Here is a 15,649-nt window from a genome sequence, read left to right on the forward strand (position 1 = left end):
ACGGTGATTGGGACTAGAACGGACATCCAGGACCTACTTGCGCTGTTAGTTTGATCCCGTCGTTCCGCAGACTCACCGGTATGAGTAGGTTGTTGTTTTGCCGAAACGTTGTTGTTGGGCGTAGTCGTAGATTCAAAGTGCTGCCTGTCGGCGATCGCTTCGCGTTGACGGATTTCTCTAAACGCTTTAAACTCTGCTTCGATGTTTTTCCGGCTTGCTGTAGGTGTCGATGGTGCGCTGGCAAATCCACCGCCGCGTAATTTGATGACGTGGTTTGCTTCTTCAGCTGCGGCCTGCGATGCCATTAATTCTCGCACACGATCTTTGACTTTTTTGGTGAACGTTTCTTCGCTATTTGTTGCGGGTTCAGTTAAAGTGTTAGGTGGTGGTGGAGGTGGAGGAATTGGTCCAAGGCCGGATGCAACGGTAGCATTATTTGCGCGATGGTTATTGATGAATGATCTTTGCAGATCATGTTGTTCAAGTTGATCAATCGTATTAAGACTGTCATCTTTTTGTCGATTGTCAGAATCAGTACCAACCCCAGTGCTTATCATCATCGTATTATTGATATTGGCAACGCTAGATCTTTCTATAGCAAAATCCCTCTGTTTTGAGACAAAATATTTTCTGCCGGGCTCAGCATTCCTTGGTGGATTGGACTCATGGGAGGGTACTGTGATTTGTTGCAGCTCTCTTTCAAATCTGGCCGTTTCTATTTCCAGTTTGCGAAATTCTTCCTGTAATTCAGCATCTTTTAAGAAACTGATCTCTGTACGCATATCGGCTACCTTTACTTCCTTCGGTTGGTGCGGTGAGGTGGAGGAATCATTTGCAATTTCTAACGGTTCTGCACACCGGTTAGGAAATTTTGATTGATCTTTGTGCACAGTTTTATGCTGGCTTACAAATATGTGTGTTCCAGTCGTATTGGTACTCCCATTAGTAACTGTTTCATAACTAGTATTTTGTGAATTTGAGGGCAACCGAACAATAGTTTCTTCATAACTGGCACATGAATTCTGTCCACCGTGATCTACATCGCTCTGTTCTATTTTTGGTTCACGGTCGATGTTGTTCCCATGGGCCGCTTGGTTTCGTGTCAAATCAGCTACCGTGCAACCACTCTGGGCATGGATTGCCGGGGAAACTTTGCAGAGTTTTTCTGCGTTTTCTTGATGATGTCTTTCCGATGAGCTCGCGGTGCTTCCTTGTTCTTGTATTAATTTGAATAAAACACTTTGATCATCGCACGAAGCGCTTTTCAAAATTGTCTGCCGCTCAGGTGATGCTACTGCATCGACACAATCTTCCGTACTAGTTTGATTAGCATTTGCATGATCACTTTTACTAGGATGACCGCTACTATGAGCTTGAGCATTTTGCCCAATGGTAGAAGATCCGGTCGAATTCGACGAGAGCGCCTCTACGGTCAGCGGAACTAACTGTGCAAGGGGTGGTGTGTCAGATCTGTTGATTTCTGCTGAATCGGCCGAAAGTTGACCCAGATTAGTCACGTTTGCCTTTTCGTGTACCGGAGGTGGAGGCAACGGGATTGCCGGTTTTGCCACCACTCGCGGCGCAGGAATGGGTTGCGGTGTAGGTGTCTGAACAGTTTGATTTTCCTTTTTCACAACAGTTTCAACAGTAGAGTCTGCCTCCGAGGGGTACATGTTTTTCTCGATTAGCGATGGTGTTTCCTCGTCCCGAACACAATGATTCACCGTAGAATCGATGCCGAACTTTGATGCACGATCACGATCGATCACTGAGAATGGCGGATCCTTCAAATCCGTAATGGCATTGTGATTATTACCGAGGACAGCCGATGCGCGATCACGATCAACGACTACTACAGAGGAGCTACTAACCCCGAGCGATGACCAATTTTCAGTTGCTACGGTTGTATCGGATGCTCCGCTCTTTAGAGTATTTCTATACTCGCTCATCGCTTTCGCTACGTTATGGACCTGCCGGTTGGCTCTCTCAGCATTGTGAAGCTCACACAGATCATCACGAACGCCACCACTTAACGTAGAATCATTAAGAATAGCGTCTTCATACTCGCGCATTTGGTTTGGCTGAAAATTGCTAGCCTGCGCATGCGTTGCAGAATCTCCACTGTGGTTGAGAATATCGTACTGTAAACACTGATCTCCTGAAATCGCAAGATTTTGCGTACACTCATTTGCCTTACAAATATGCGGATCAGTTGGTTCGTCGGCATCTATATGATCGATAAATTCTTCAAAACTGGGTGTATCGACAAGTTTTAGTTCAAGGTGTGCAGGTGTTTTCTCCCGATTGTCCGCGTCTAAATCGCTAAGATCATCCAGACTGCTTGAGTTTGAACCGATATTGATTACTTCAGCCTGCATCATTTCATTATTGACCGTTTCCGTGGTGCAAATGCTTCTGTACTCCACTGGTGCCATGTCGCTCTCCTTGGTGTCTACTAACATACACGTTGTTGCAACCTGATGCTCTTTTTGCTGAAATCGAGTTGAAGCGCCCTGGCGCGGAATATCACGTCGCCGCTTTCTCCGTTGATGGTGTTTTATAAACTCGCGCAGTACATTTGCCGGACTGAATTTGGTTGTTACGTGCGCAGCAGTGTTTTCGTCTCCACCTGCTCCATCAACTAAATTATTCACAGGCGCTAGTTGAACTGTGTGATCGTTTGCCGGTAAAATGTGTGAATATTCACTGTCACTGCATTCGCTGGTTTCTTCTTCTTGTATCACTTCTAGCCGCGAAGGGTGTGTTGAGAGACGAATAAAATTATCACCGGTTGGATCATGACTGTCCTCGTACTGTTGGTAGATTGTAGATGGGTTTCTTTCCCTATCTGCAACGGCACCGTTATCGTTGTCGTCGTCGTAAACATCCTCAAGCTCTTCGATTATTATCGATGGATGGCGATAATCACCTGCAACAGTGGACATTCCGTTTAGGCACTCTTGTTTTGAGGAAGGCGAATCCACCCTATACTCGGGGCTATGCTCTCCATCCGGTTGTTGATCCATGTTCTGGTGGCTGTGTACCAAATCAGCTGTTCTATTCGCCTTCACCGCTGATGTTGATCCATAGTCGCTACTCGATTGACTACCTCTGTTGCCACTGATACACGAACTACACCTCATGTTTTCCGATTCAAAATGACACTTCTTCTTACTCACACGATCGCATTCTGCACTCGCATACAGCCATGCGCGTAAGTGCTATCGTATCTATACCCTATCGTATCCGCGACTTAACCAACACACGATCGTTCACAAATCTACCACCACATAGGTTTGGTAGTGTGTTTTGCCGACACTCATTATCAATGTCACTACCGTGAATGCAAGAACGCCGCGAAACGTACCGAACAAACGTAAATGGTGTTGGCTGTAGAGTTAGTTAGGCTGTCGAATTAGTAACAGATGCTACAAGCTACGATTTTTGAAAATTACACAATGTTTTCACTAACACCACTATTCGATTACCATCGTTGATATTGTTGATATACCAATGGCATCAAACCAAACGTGCCTTTGCATGCACTCCCAAAATAGCGAGCCATCGTAATATTCTTTTCGTTCACGGTATAGAATCGTACATATGCTTATGGCAATCACTACGCACAACAGTTTCAGACATAAAATCCCAACGCAGTTTTCCGGCACTCCTATTTGGTTCTAGCGCTTACGTAGGGACGTGAATTGAATGCAAAAGAGGTAATTTGGCACTCAACCAATCTAACACGGCAATGGAATGTGTCTCGGCTCGTTTTCATAAAACACCACGCGCAGTCAGTTCTAACAGAGGATCACTATGCGACTCACTTTATATTTTCCTTGCGTCTCTGTACTGATATCTGGACCGTGCCACTGTGTTCTAGCGTTTGAACAGCTGATCGAAAAATTCAAAACTGTGTTAAGTGTATGATCATGATTATTTGTTTAAACAGATATTTACTGTACGCTTGCTACGTAAATTCGTCTATTGCGCTCACGTGCTTTAAGCAACGATAGAAAAACACACATAGACTGATTATGGCACTACCACAGCTTTCTCATTTCACTTCAGCAAACAACGAACGGTGTTGAAATGTATAATTTCACTTTTAAATAGTATCGTGCCTGACGCCGGCTAAAACTAAGAGAATGCTGCCGAATCTTGGCAAACGCAAACGTCGAGTGTTTATGTCCCGTGTGCACTCTGCAGCCATCTGATTTGGATAGGCCGTTTTCGAGTGAATGAGAAATGGAGCGATAGAATGCTAAAGGGGTGTTTTTTCTCGTTTCAAATTTCCTTTTTTGATGCATATTGCCATCGCACCACCGCGAAAAGATTGGCTCTTCTGTGCAATGGAACGCAAGATGGGATGACGTATGTGGCTAAAAAGCTGCTTCCCTCGTGCTTTATTAGCTCAAACTCAGTTTGTGGAGGCACGTTGTTTTATAGAAATTTTGTTAGCACGTATTTTATTAAATCAAAACAGCACTACTTTGAAAAGGAACTATATGGCCAAGAAAAATATACACATTCACAGGGACTTTACGGTTCGGAGCTTAACTTTTTTCATCAACAAATAGGCCTGGGTCTGCCTTTTTCACTGTTGAAAACTTCGCTTAGAATATACAAGTTTACCCATTTCAGGCTGTTATCAAAATTACTGATAAGGGTTTACACCGTTTCACTGACACTCATACGTTCATTGGATGTGCGTTTCTCTCCAACGTTGGAGAATAGAACGGGAATTATAAAGTTGACCAGCAATGCCGGGACACGTTTTCACAATACATCTAAGCAGAGGTAACACAGTGTGGCGTGTACTTTTGATAAGAGGTGTAAGTCGCAATCATTATAGTATACTATAACAGATGCTCATATTTCTGTTTAACATCAACAATGACGGTCTTCCCATGCACAAACAATCTGGCTTCTAAATTTACCACAAGTGGGTTGAGATAGTTAAAATTGGGAATTTGAAGAGCATAACAGCTTGAAATCTATTACTTTAGTGTATGTTATGTTACCATCTGGTTTTGAGCTATGCTTCGAAAGTGTTTTATCGATTATTTAGAAATAATAACCATATTCGTTTGGAATATATTATGTCCGATCGCTTAAGAGCAGTTTGCATGACTTAAGTGAAGCTAGTGCTTTTTATATAGTTATTCGCGAACTACTAAATCAAAGTTATTTACAAACTACACATACCTGAATGAAATTTCTCCAAAGATTTCGTGTGTTGAATATTTAGTTCTGGACTGTTTAATGGAGTACCTGAAACAAGTTATAATTCTGGCTTTGAGCATCTGTTATACAAACAAAGCACAAATTAATGCCACATATTAAATTAAAGCATTTGGCATTTCACTCAGAGCGTGCTGATTTCACAAATTTTAAGATTGGTTTTATCACGAGAGTACCGCTTTGCAGTGTCAAAGATTGGTTTTATATAGCCTACATTTAGGCGTATATGCTACATGAACGGTAAGATGATTTCTAATATTTTTGTAGAATCGGTTTCATTGCATACCGATATCATATCTATAAGATTGATGCAATTTATAAATTATTTCATACTTCTATTAAGAAGAAATTATTGACCAAATGTGAACTGAACCACTGTATTATGTTAAACATTGCAGTTATCAAGCACAACGAATCCTAAAAAATGCCCATTTTCGTTTTTTTGTCAATCACAACTCAGCAAAGTTTTTCACATCACCATTCGCCGACTTAGCAACGGAATGCCGTTCGCTGTTGATTACTGCGAGAGAAGCTTGAAGATTCAATTGTTGAGAACCTGTCAACAGCTCTCCGAACATGCATAATTAATTTACAACGGCAAATTTAAACTTATGCTTAACGATCTGTCCATTGTATTGCTATGTCCAATGCGTCGGACGTCTCATATGACATAATATCAGAAGATTTTGTTTACACACTAACACACTGATGACTGAATTTCAAAATAAAACTCAAATATCTATCCCTCCTCCACGATTCGTATCCCTCTAATTCGCTATGCAATTTCATACACGGGGAGTTAATGAAACTCGAACACACACTGCTTCTTGCTATTCACAATTCTTACTCACGGCTCACTAGCTTTTGTAGAACTTTTCGTTCCATTATTCACAAATGACATTTGTTGACGATCATTACATGCTCACTAACGCCGAACAGCAAATTACTGATTTGTGTTGGCCTTGTGCACCTGTTCATGCTTTTGTGGTTGGTTCACAATCGTAAACTTGTCCTGATACTTGTTTCATAATCCATACACATACCATGTATGATCACTGTTTCATAATTGCAAATCCAATAACATCATCTTTTATCCGTGATTGGTTTAGATTTTCCGATACATATCTAGTCGGGTATGGAATTCTGTATTTGATCATGCTTGGTAGTAGTGGTTTCAGGAGACCGCAAAATGGTAAAGGTAACGCTGTCCACCGCACGTAAACCGGCATCGATAACGTTTTCGACCTCTCTTCCTTATGAATTATACATTCTTAAACAAACTGTTTGGTTGTATGCTAATATGCAAATTAGTTTAAATAATTCAAGTTTTAAATATTCGTTTTTTGTGCGATATTTCTCCAGGTTACTGTTAATATAAATCAACTCTCGCGGTTCCATGATTGTGTACATTGCAGCACGAATGGAGTAAAAACACATTTAAAATCGATCAAGTTAGTCCATTTTTCAATTATAGAAGCATAGACAATTAAAAATACAACAACCAACCGTAGAGAGTCTGTGCCTCTGACTATTCTGCTACGTGGTAAAACTACATTAGTGACCCTGTATACACGGTAGACATGGTGATCGGGTCGTTTCGCAAAAGAAGATGAACAAGAACTACCTAGTAATGTCGTGCCGGAAACGATGAGATCTGTGTTTCACGATGCTGTGAATCAGCCTTGCTCGAGTATGTACGATCGTAGAAACACTGTGAGAACGAAACACAGCCGTGTATGCAAAACCAGAGTAAATGTGTATTCTGGAATGCTCAGTTCCGTTAATCACAGCAAATAGTTCGGTAGGAGCTATGGATTACTATGCATGCTATAGTACACTGATTCCGATGTCGTTGTGGTGCTCTGATGGACACGTTAATGTTATGCTTAGGAAATCACTTGCAACATAACTGGAATTAGTGGGTCGCACTTTCGCGTTCGACGGACGAAACACCGCACAGCACACTCTCGGCGGTATTGGACGGACGGTTTGAACTTTATCGTTCAAGCTGTAACGCGATACTGTGCGCGACTGGTTTCATCGTCGACATCATCGTCGTCGAGGCACGCCGATCGCGATGTGGTGCTAGATGGCACGGTCTCTCTGTGTTGAATGCTGCTGTTTGTTGTTGTCGCTCTACCACCATCCCATCCCTTCTTCGAGGCTCGTTACTCTGCTCCCCCAGTGGTTTGACCGATTCGGGTTCAGTTGGCTTAGGAAGGGATACAGCGTGCACAGAACGCGCGAGCCGCGCTCTATCGCGCACATTCACACAGGGTTACCAGTGATTGTTAATGACTTTGCAGTGGAGGCTTCGTCAAATTTTTGTACACCAATACATAAGCCACATATCAAAGCATTACTATAGAAATGTTCTCGGTAATACAAAAGAACTTGTTTTGAACGGATGTTGTAAATGGCTAGTACTTATTTGAAACAAAACACCTCTAATATAATTTATAATATTATAAACCTTTTTAGTTTAGTATAATCATTAAAAAATAGTACTTATGCACATCGTTTACATCCGGGTATCTATTTGTAATATCTATTTCAGCTTTTGGGATCGGTTGTTGTTCTTCTGATACAACCGAAAATGACTAAATAGTTACTTGAATGTATGCGCGATCTCCGTAAACGCGGCAGACTAGCGGGATCTGCTTGCTGGAGTTAAAAAGTTATGCTTCGGTCACAGTAATGCAGTGTCGACAAAGGCAAAAGAGCCTAGCTGAAAGAGCATGGTGTGATTGCCGTGATGATGTTAATTAAGTGGACGCACACACGCATGCAACATCAATACGCTGCAGTGCAGCGTTTAAACGCCAAAACGCCGAGAGCAGCGGAGTACTGGTTGCTGAGAATGGAATCTCTTCTCTCGGGTGCGCCACTCCGAACGGTCGAGCTTCGATCGTACGAACCTAACACACTTTTACGCATGTGTTTGAAATAATGGTAGACAATACTTTTAACAGTTCCGTTGTGTGTTTGTTTTCATTTCCATTTCGTTTGACCGCTGACTTTGTTCAGGGTGTTTCGAAGGTTCCGTTTCAAAGGTGGGGTACATTGGGTTCGAGTGACAATAGAGCAGTACAACCAAACAGAGATGAGAAGTGGAGCCCCAGCACTTGATCATTCGTTCAAGCAAATGATTGATGCCGGAAAAGTGTACGAGGGAGGACAATGAAGATGAGCTACTAGTATTGTGTTAATCAAGAAGGGTGTGGTCTAAAATTGAGTATTTAGACTCTGTGAGATCATTGATGTTTGTGCTCGGCCGACCTAATAGATGGTCTAAGGTATCGAGGCATTGGCTCCAAAATAGTCTGACAGATATCGAATTCCAACTGGGTTAAATGGCATAAAAATGCGTCTAAGAGGCAGCTTAACAAAATGATGTGTAACTAGTTTGTAACGACGCTGAATAATCTCACAGACCATCGATGCAGACATATTTTTACTTTTTCGTTTTATCTGGTCTGATCGTGTATCGCATGCGTAAATTAATTCACTATTTATATAAAGGTCCAAAGTATTGAAAAGAATCATCGCAATACGAAGGTATATGAAACAAATTTTTCTATCATATTCCAATACATGTGTTTAAACATATTCCTCTAGCAGTCTGGAATTTTGGAACAATCATCTGCCGCATTTATAAATTGCATACGCAATCAACCGTACCCGACTTACCCTGGATTCGGATCAATGAACAGCATGAACAGTAAGTATAGGAAAGAGAGGGCACAAATGAGTCTATATCACCAGTCAGAACATATACGCTTGACAACTTATGTAGGCCTTATTGAATTGTAAAAGCAAAATAATTTATGTTATTCTAAATTTATTATGTTGACATAATAAATCAAATGATTTATATTCTGGAATGATTTATTTCGACAAAAAATTAATTCAATTTAGAAAAAAGTAACATCAGGCCTGTTTTTTCGATTAAAAGGCCAGTTTTAATAACAAGTACTACTTAAACCTCACCACAGTTCCACGAACACGATCGTTTTCCATCTAAACTTTGCATTGTGTGTCGTTTTTTTGTTATTGTTATTTTCGTCGCCATTCGTTACACTTCAATGCAGTTCAACTAGTTATGCGAATTGGCAACCATGTATCTGCGTATACTGCTACTCGCATTGACTCCCAGGTTGAGTGAAGTCCATTATGGAATTTTGTAACTTGAGGGCCAATGGGAGCAGCATAGCTGGCAGATTCTGGTGTTAGATAAAGATAGAATGAAAAAATACCTTGAAAATCGATTTTGTTCATTCCGTTGTATGCGTTTCATTCTTTACCCCGGATATCGGGAGTGTACTATTGTACTGCATGATTGTGATGTTCTGATCACTGAAAAGGGATGAGGACAGGGCCGGAACTATCGATTAACATACACAAAAGATCAACTTCCGCTTTTGCACCTGTGTTGGGTTGGGAGTTGGGTGTGCTCTATCTTTTATGCAAGAAAAATAGTAACACAACTCTTTCTAGGTAAATGGTTAACAATTGACACATTATTCAAACACTTTTTTAAGGCAATATAAATATACTATACAGGCATGTCATAATTTTAAAACTGAATCATACCAATCGTTTCTTTTTCTTTTCTGAATATCGATTTATCAACTATGATATTAGATATTAGGAACTCTAAAGTATTGATTTAAGAAGGCGACAGTATAACTCCAATGAACCTTTGTTTTTTCATGGCTCCAAGATTCAACTTGTCATCCTTGTCATTTGATGTTAATCATTCTATTGACACTGTCAATCGTCACAAATTAGCTACTTTTTATCATGGATAGTTTTTAAGTTACTTAGGCGACAATCAGAGTATTGCAAATAAATCAAGATGATCTAGATGATCTTCGTATCTTCACGTTGATTAATGTTTTTAAAAAGAAGAAAAACTTTAAGCCTTTCAAGTTATGGTAAATAAATATTTACTAATATTAACCTCCATTAAATGAAATGAGATTGAAGGAAGAGGCTTGGTTATTTCCAAATGCTGTGTTATGCAGGTGTGTTTCATTTGCAATTTTCAGCCACCCTTTATTGTGTTTTCATTGGTACGCTATGTTAGTGCTTTGAAGCGGACTCATAAACCATTGTTATTTTTTGTTTGTAGCAAAGTCGAAGAAACGTTTTCGATTATGTATTACCTCCGCATATTGCTATGTGGCATTATTCAGTCTGTTTTGCATTTGCCGAAAACCAAGTTTGCATTATATTAAATTATCCAAAAAATGTTAATTGGCATTGTTAGTGATATAATAGTCTTTTAAATATATGTTATAGTTAAAACATCTAAAATGATGTTTTTTTTGACAGCCTGCAATTGTCAATTGCGTATATAGAACCATCCTTACATTAAATTTTAGACTGCTCGACGAAGTCAACACTAGATCAAAGGTGTTTTGCTACATTTGTCGCCGCATATTATTGTTTATCTTGATAGATGATGTGAAAGTTTTTGTTGACTATTATGCATGCCTTACCCGTGCGTATGTCACTATTCGTCGCAAACGATTCACGTTGTGTTTTAGATTCAGGCTTCATTTGCTTCTGCGGACCTTTGCGGAATTCCTTATTGGTCTGCTGTGATTCCTGCTGACTCTGCATTTGGAGACGATCACGTTTCTTCACTTTATGCTTCCGCTCGATAGTATATTTTCCATTTCCAACGTGAGTCTGTGGCGTGAAGACATATTGGTGAAAAGATCGGTAGATGCATCGATTGCGATCGCCGTGTAACTCAGAAGTTGAGCCTAGGGCCACTGAGAAAGCACGTAGATCACCGCTGTTGTTTCTGGCATCACTTTCAAGGGTGGTGATGGTGTCATCTGTCGAAGTAGCCATCAATGGCGGTGAGAGGTTTGTAACAACTCGGTACAACGAAGGTGGCATGTAACGGTCCTCATCAAAAGCACGATAAACCTGATGGTCTGTGGTGTTTGAAGTTTTCGAGTTAGCTCCTGTGCTGAGATGGAGCAGCATATTGTTGCCAATTCGCTTCAAAAATGCGACCGATCTATTCCTGGTTTGTTTCTTGCACGTATCACATTTAACATTTTCAAATGCACTATCTTTCGTGGCACTATAACTTTCACTATATTTCTTCTTCCCAATGCTCATGCAGTTGCAAGCTTCCAAGCGTTTTCGAAATGCATTATCTGACTCCGAGGTTATACACAACGGCGAAGGACATTTTAACTTCATATTTAGTGTTATGATTCAAATATTAGTATAATAAATAACTAAAATCAATTCCCTTCGACATTAACAGTGATACCGAAACAAAACAACACATGTAGCGAATAAAAGTGTTACATCCAAGACAGCAAATGACGTACCGTACTGCTCGAAGGCCACACTTTCAATGAAATTGTGGCACAGTTTCTCTGTTTCGTGACACACTGTTGGCGACACTAATTCTTAAACCTAGGACCGTCTCTTCCATGATTGTTGTCTTCAGAGAGTAACGAAGGAGAAGCCCTGGGAAGCAGATTGTTTCCGTTTGTTCATAAGCATAAAACAATGCAGAACACCTAATTGTACACAAGAACGACAAAACAATCGAAATTAATGGTAGTCGCTCTAGAAAAAGTATCTTACTTTCTTTGTTTATCTTCTATCTCGCTCATTTTAATTTCATGTATTTCTGTATATTTCTTCTCTCTCTCTCTATCTCTCTCTCTCTCTCTCTCTCTCTCTCTTTGTCTGTCTATCTCTCTCTCTTTCTCTCTCTTACTGTATTTCACTCTCCTTTTTTGTGATGGATTTTATTCTCTCCGTTTTCTTAGTATTATTGCGCACAGACACCATAACAAAGCTGCTTGATCTGTCCTTCATTTCATAAGATGATACGCATGATCGATCGAGCTTTGGTTTTGAACGAAAGCCGTATTATCAAAAGGCATGAATAAGTAGAAGAAACTGTGATTAAAGAGGAAATGTGTGTACTTCTGATATTTAATTCAATGGTACAATTGTTTTAAAATCAAATAACTTCTTAAAAAGTAGCGTGGTTTATATTTAAGGAACACGCAAAGGTAATTATTTACCTGACATCACAGTATGTTGAACATGTGAGGCACTGTGAACGACAACAGAAAACTTAAAAACATGTTTAAAAACCGATGAGCTTTCTTTTCAATTGTTTACCTCGAGGTTGATGAAAGATTTTGAAAACGAAAAGATTTTACACCATTATTAGCCCTAGAACCCCTTCTAAACCGCGTTGAATATTGTCGCACAAATGATAAAAGGGTTTCTTGCACACTTTCACTTTCACCAAGGTCACTTCGTTTCGAGGAAGACGTTTTAAACTTATGTAGTTTACAAAATTTCAACATGGTGTTGTTGGTACAAAATGGTTCTGAATGGACGATCTCTTTCCAATCAGTAGCACTGCAATAATGAGACAACTAATAGAAATGGGCGTTAAGTTTCTCGAGCGGTCTTGTTTTCTATCTATTTTTTGTTCGTAGTTGTACGCAACCCATACAAACGTGTTCACGAGTGACCGAACACATCATGTAGAGTATGGGATAACAGGCAAGCCTCATATTTAATTGCAAAAATATAGCTTCATCATTACATTGTGAGAAAAATACAGTTACAAATAACATATTCTTCTGATGTTTAATTTTGAATTAAATATAAAATTATACAGATTATTGAATTATATGAGTTACCTCCATAAAAAGGTTGTTGAACTGTTAGATGTAAATCGCGGTGTTCATTATGTAATGTAGTTTTTAATTTGGGGTTTTCCAAGTTGAAAAATTCATCTGCACTCATTTTAGTACTTAAAAAAAATAACTGTATTTTTAAGCGTTATGGAATAGCATACGCATAGCATTTGAAACGCCAAAATGTATGCAATACGTAAAACACGGCGCAATGCCTGTGTCGATCTGTGATTTGCCATCAGCTGCAAGCTGTTTCGTCTTTGGTATATAGTAATTGTTACGAATGTTTATATGGCCTACGATGCAACATTACAATTAGAGACATTTCTCACACAATATGTTGGCTTAATAGTTAACACAAGTTAAAAATATGACCAGACGGATGATAAAATACTGACTCGGGTCCGCGTAACACTTTATTTTAGATTGATTTGTAAATATGTCCCAAATCCCTGCGATATGTTGTAGTTTGTTACTTACATTGTGGTGATAGTTGGTATCAACTCGATCACATCATTTTAGACTTTAGTTGCTTGAATCATTCTGATGTCATATTATGCTATGTTTATTTTCTTTACATAGAGACTCGGCAAATAATGGTTTATTTTCTCTGTCATTGTCAGCTGTTGATACTCTGGTAAGTGAATAAAAAAAAATTAACACCGTACAAACTCACATGCACATACGCACACAAAATAATTCAGAGAAACATTTAGCATCACAAACACTTTATCATTCCAGCAGCTCTAATTTAGTTCAGTTTGCTATATGGCACTAAGGTTTAGATGAATTAAATTAGTGATAATACGGCTACATAAAAAGATGTTCCAATGCTAGTTTCTCTTTGCATTGTTTGTAATTTGCTATAGGCTGGCGGAACTGCCAAACCGATAGAGCTTAATGTCAGTTCTAGCGTTTGCGCATTACGGTGTTTTCATTTCTTTCATTTACTTTGGCGTCATTATACACATAGACACAGGTTATTTAAACATAAAATTGAGCATGCTTATTATTACGTTAGAAACAGTATGATTAATAATTTGAACTGATTGGTCATACTATCTAACCAAAGACACATAATTTAATACACAACATAAACATTGGAATGTGTCGTGAATACATGATTTGAGTGTTTTCAATGTTTTAAATTTAAACTGTTAATGTTTCTCGATTATGAAAATCAAATTATAGCTTCGAAGAAGAAAATTGCCTAAAGCTATGCTGTGTATTAATTGATTAACATTACTATTTTCACCTGGGTTTTAAAGATCAATAAGTTTTGTTTTTCTGGGTTTTTTTTTATTATTAACTTGCATCCATGTTCCGGTGTTACGGTATATGGCACACCAAGAATCTCCTTGTTTTGTTCACACTATCTTCTTAAAACTAGTCAACAGATGATAAAATTTTTATGTCACAACAATTTGTTTGCGCTATACTATATTATTACGTATGCAGGATACTGATAATATCATATGATTGTGCCAGGAGAAAGAAATTAACGCTTTGTTGTATTGATAAACGTAATGATTGCTTGGGCTATTTCAAACGCATGGATGTATAATTTATCACAATTATCGCACAATAAAAGATAAGGAAATATGTATGCCGAAGTAAGTAAACTGAAAAGGTAATGTAATTTAGATCAACTTGAAAGCATAGTACTGAGGCAAGTTTTTTTGACCAACATTAGTCCATGAGAATTAGTAACAAGAACCAAAATGAAAACATTTTAAACATTAAAACACTTTCCGTAATTCAGAACTGCAAAATCCAACATTGATTAACATTGTGAAAAGTAACAAAAACAAACGATAAGCACAAATGAAAAAGAAAACAAAAGCAGGTACATCAACAGCATCAAAAACAGGCCTTAAACAATGCTGTATGAAGGATAACAAACAGTGTTGGCTTTGCAATATACTGTATTCAGCAAAACACTACAGCTTTAATAGAGCTAACGGTAACTGAAAGATGTGTAATATTAACATTGAAGAATGTAACAATAATAGAAAACAATAATAAATAACAAAAAAATAACAACAAAACAATCTGCGTATCAGATTGTTGCTAAACGATCATAATGTGTCGAATTCACCTTAACATTTTTGTAGAAACCTTTTCTTCAATTATTCTGACTGTATTATAACAAGTGTTATGCAAAACTGTTTTCGAACTGACAGGAACAATAATTGGTTTTTCATTTTTAATGTACTAAAAATGAAAAAGCAAAATGTTCGCTGTAGGTTGATGACACTATCACGCGTAACTCATTGTAATAACACGAAACTTAACAAATTGTTCAAACATCAAACTTAACGATGCAACAGTTAGAAAAAGCCAACGAGGAACAAAACAATCTCAAAATAAAATTGAAGTTCAAAAATGGACATGAAGGTCAAAAACACCCTACTCAACTATGCCGCTATACTTTTGTATGAAAATCAAAAGGCACACGTTAGCAAACGAAACGTAACAGCAGAACAGACTATTGTTTGTAGTGCGATATAAAAACGGTGAAATGATGCATTTGGGAACTGAAATACCAGTAATGGTTATGTTAATGCTGATTATGAACAGTTTATAATGTACGGAGAGTGTAAATAGCCAACAGCGTGCAATCGTCCAGCGTCCAATGTGGTTTGTTGTATCTGCTTTATGTATCCATTTTTCAGCTTCCATGGTTCAGGCTTGAAGTTTGTCGT

General features: G+C 38.7%; 1 protein-coding gene across 15 annotated transcripts in view; it reads right to left on the reverse strand.

Moving 5' to 3' along the window:
* Positions 1–12,337, reverse strand: part of LOC120896718 — a 32,844-nt gene extending 20,507 nt beyond the window's left edge. For 3 of the 15 annotated variants that reach the window (XM_040301073.1, XM_040301072.1, XM_040301068.1), the window contains exon 1: positions 77–3,803. In XM_040301073.1, coding sequence (XP_040157007.1) covers positions 77–3,143 — 3,067 coding nt within the window. In that variant the 5' untranslated portion in view covers positions 3,144–3,803. Of the gene's footprint in view, positions 1–37; positions 3,807–3,827; positions 3,916–3,960; positions 3,979–12,314 lie in introns of those variants that run through there. The other 12 variants (XM_040301069.1, XM_040301066.1, XM_040301065.1 and 9 more) reach the window with 9 other exon arrangements.
* Positions 12,338–15,649: the final 3,312 nt, after the last annotated feature.

Source organism: Anopheles arabiensis, chromosome 2 (assembly GCF_016920715.1).
Source record: "Anopheles arabiensis isolate DONGOLA chromosome 2, AaraD3, whole genome shotgun sequence".
Classification (NCBI taxonomy): Eukaryota; Metazoa; Arthropoda; class Insecta; order Diptera; family Culicidae; genus Anopheles; species Anopheles arabiensis.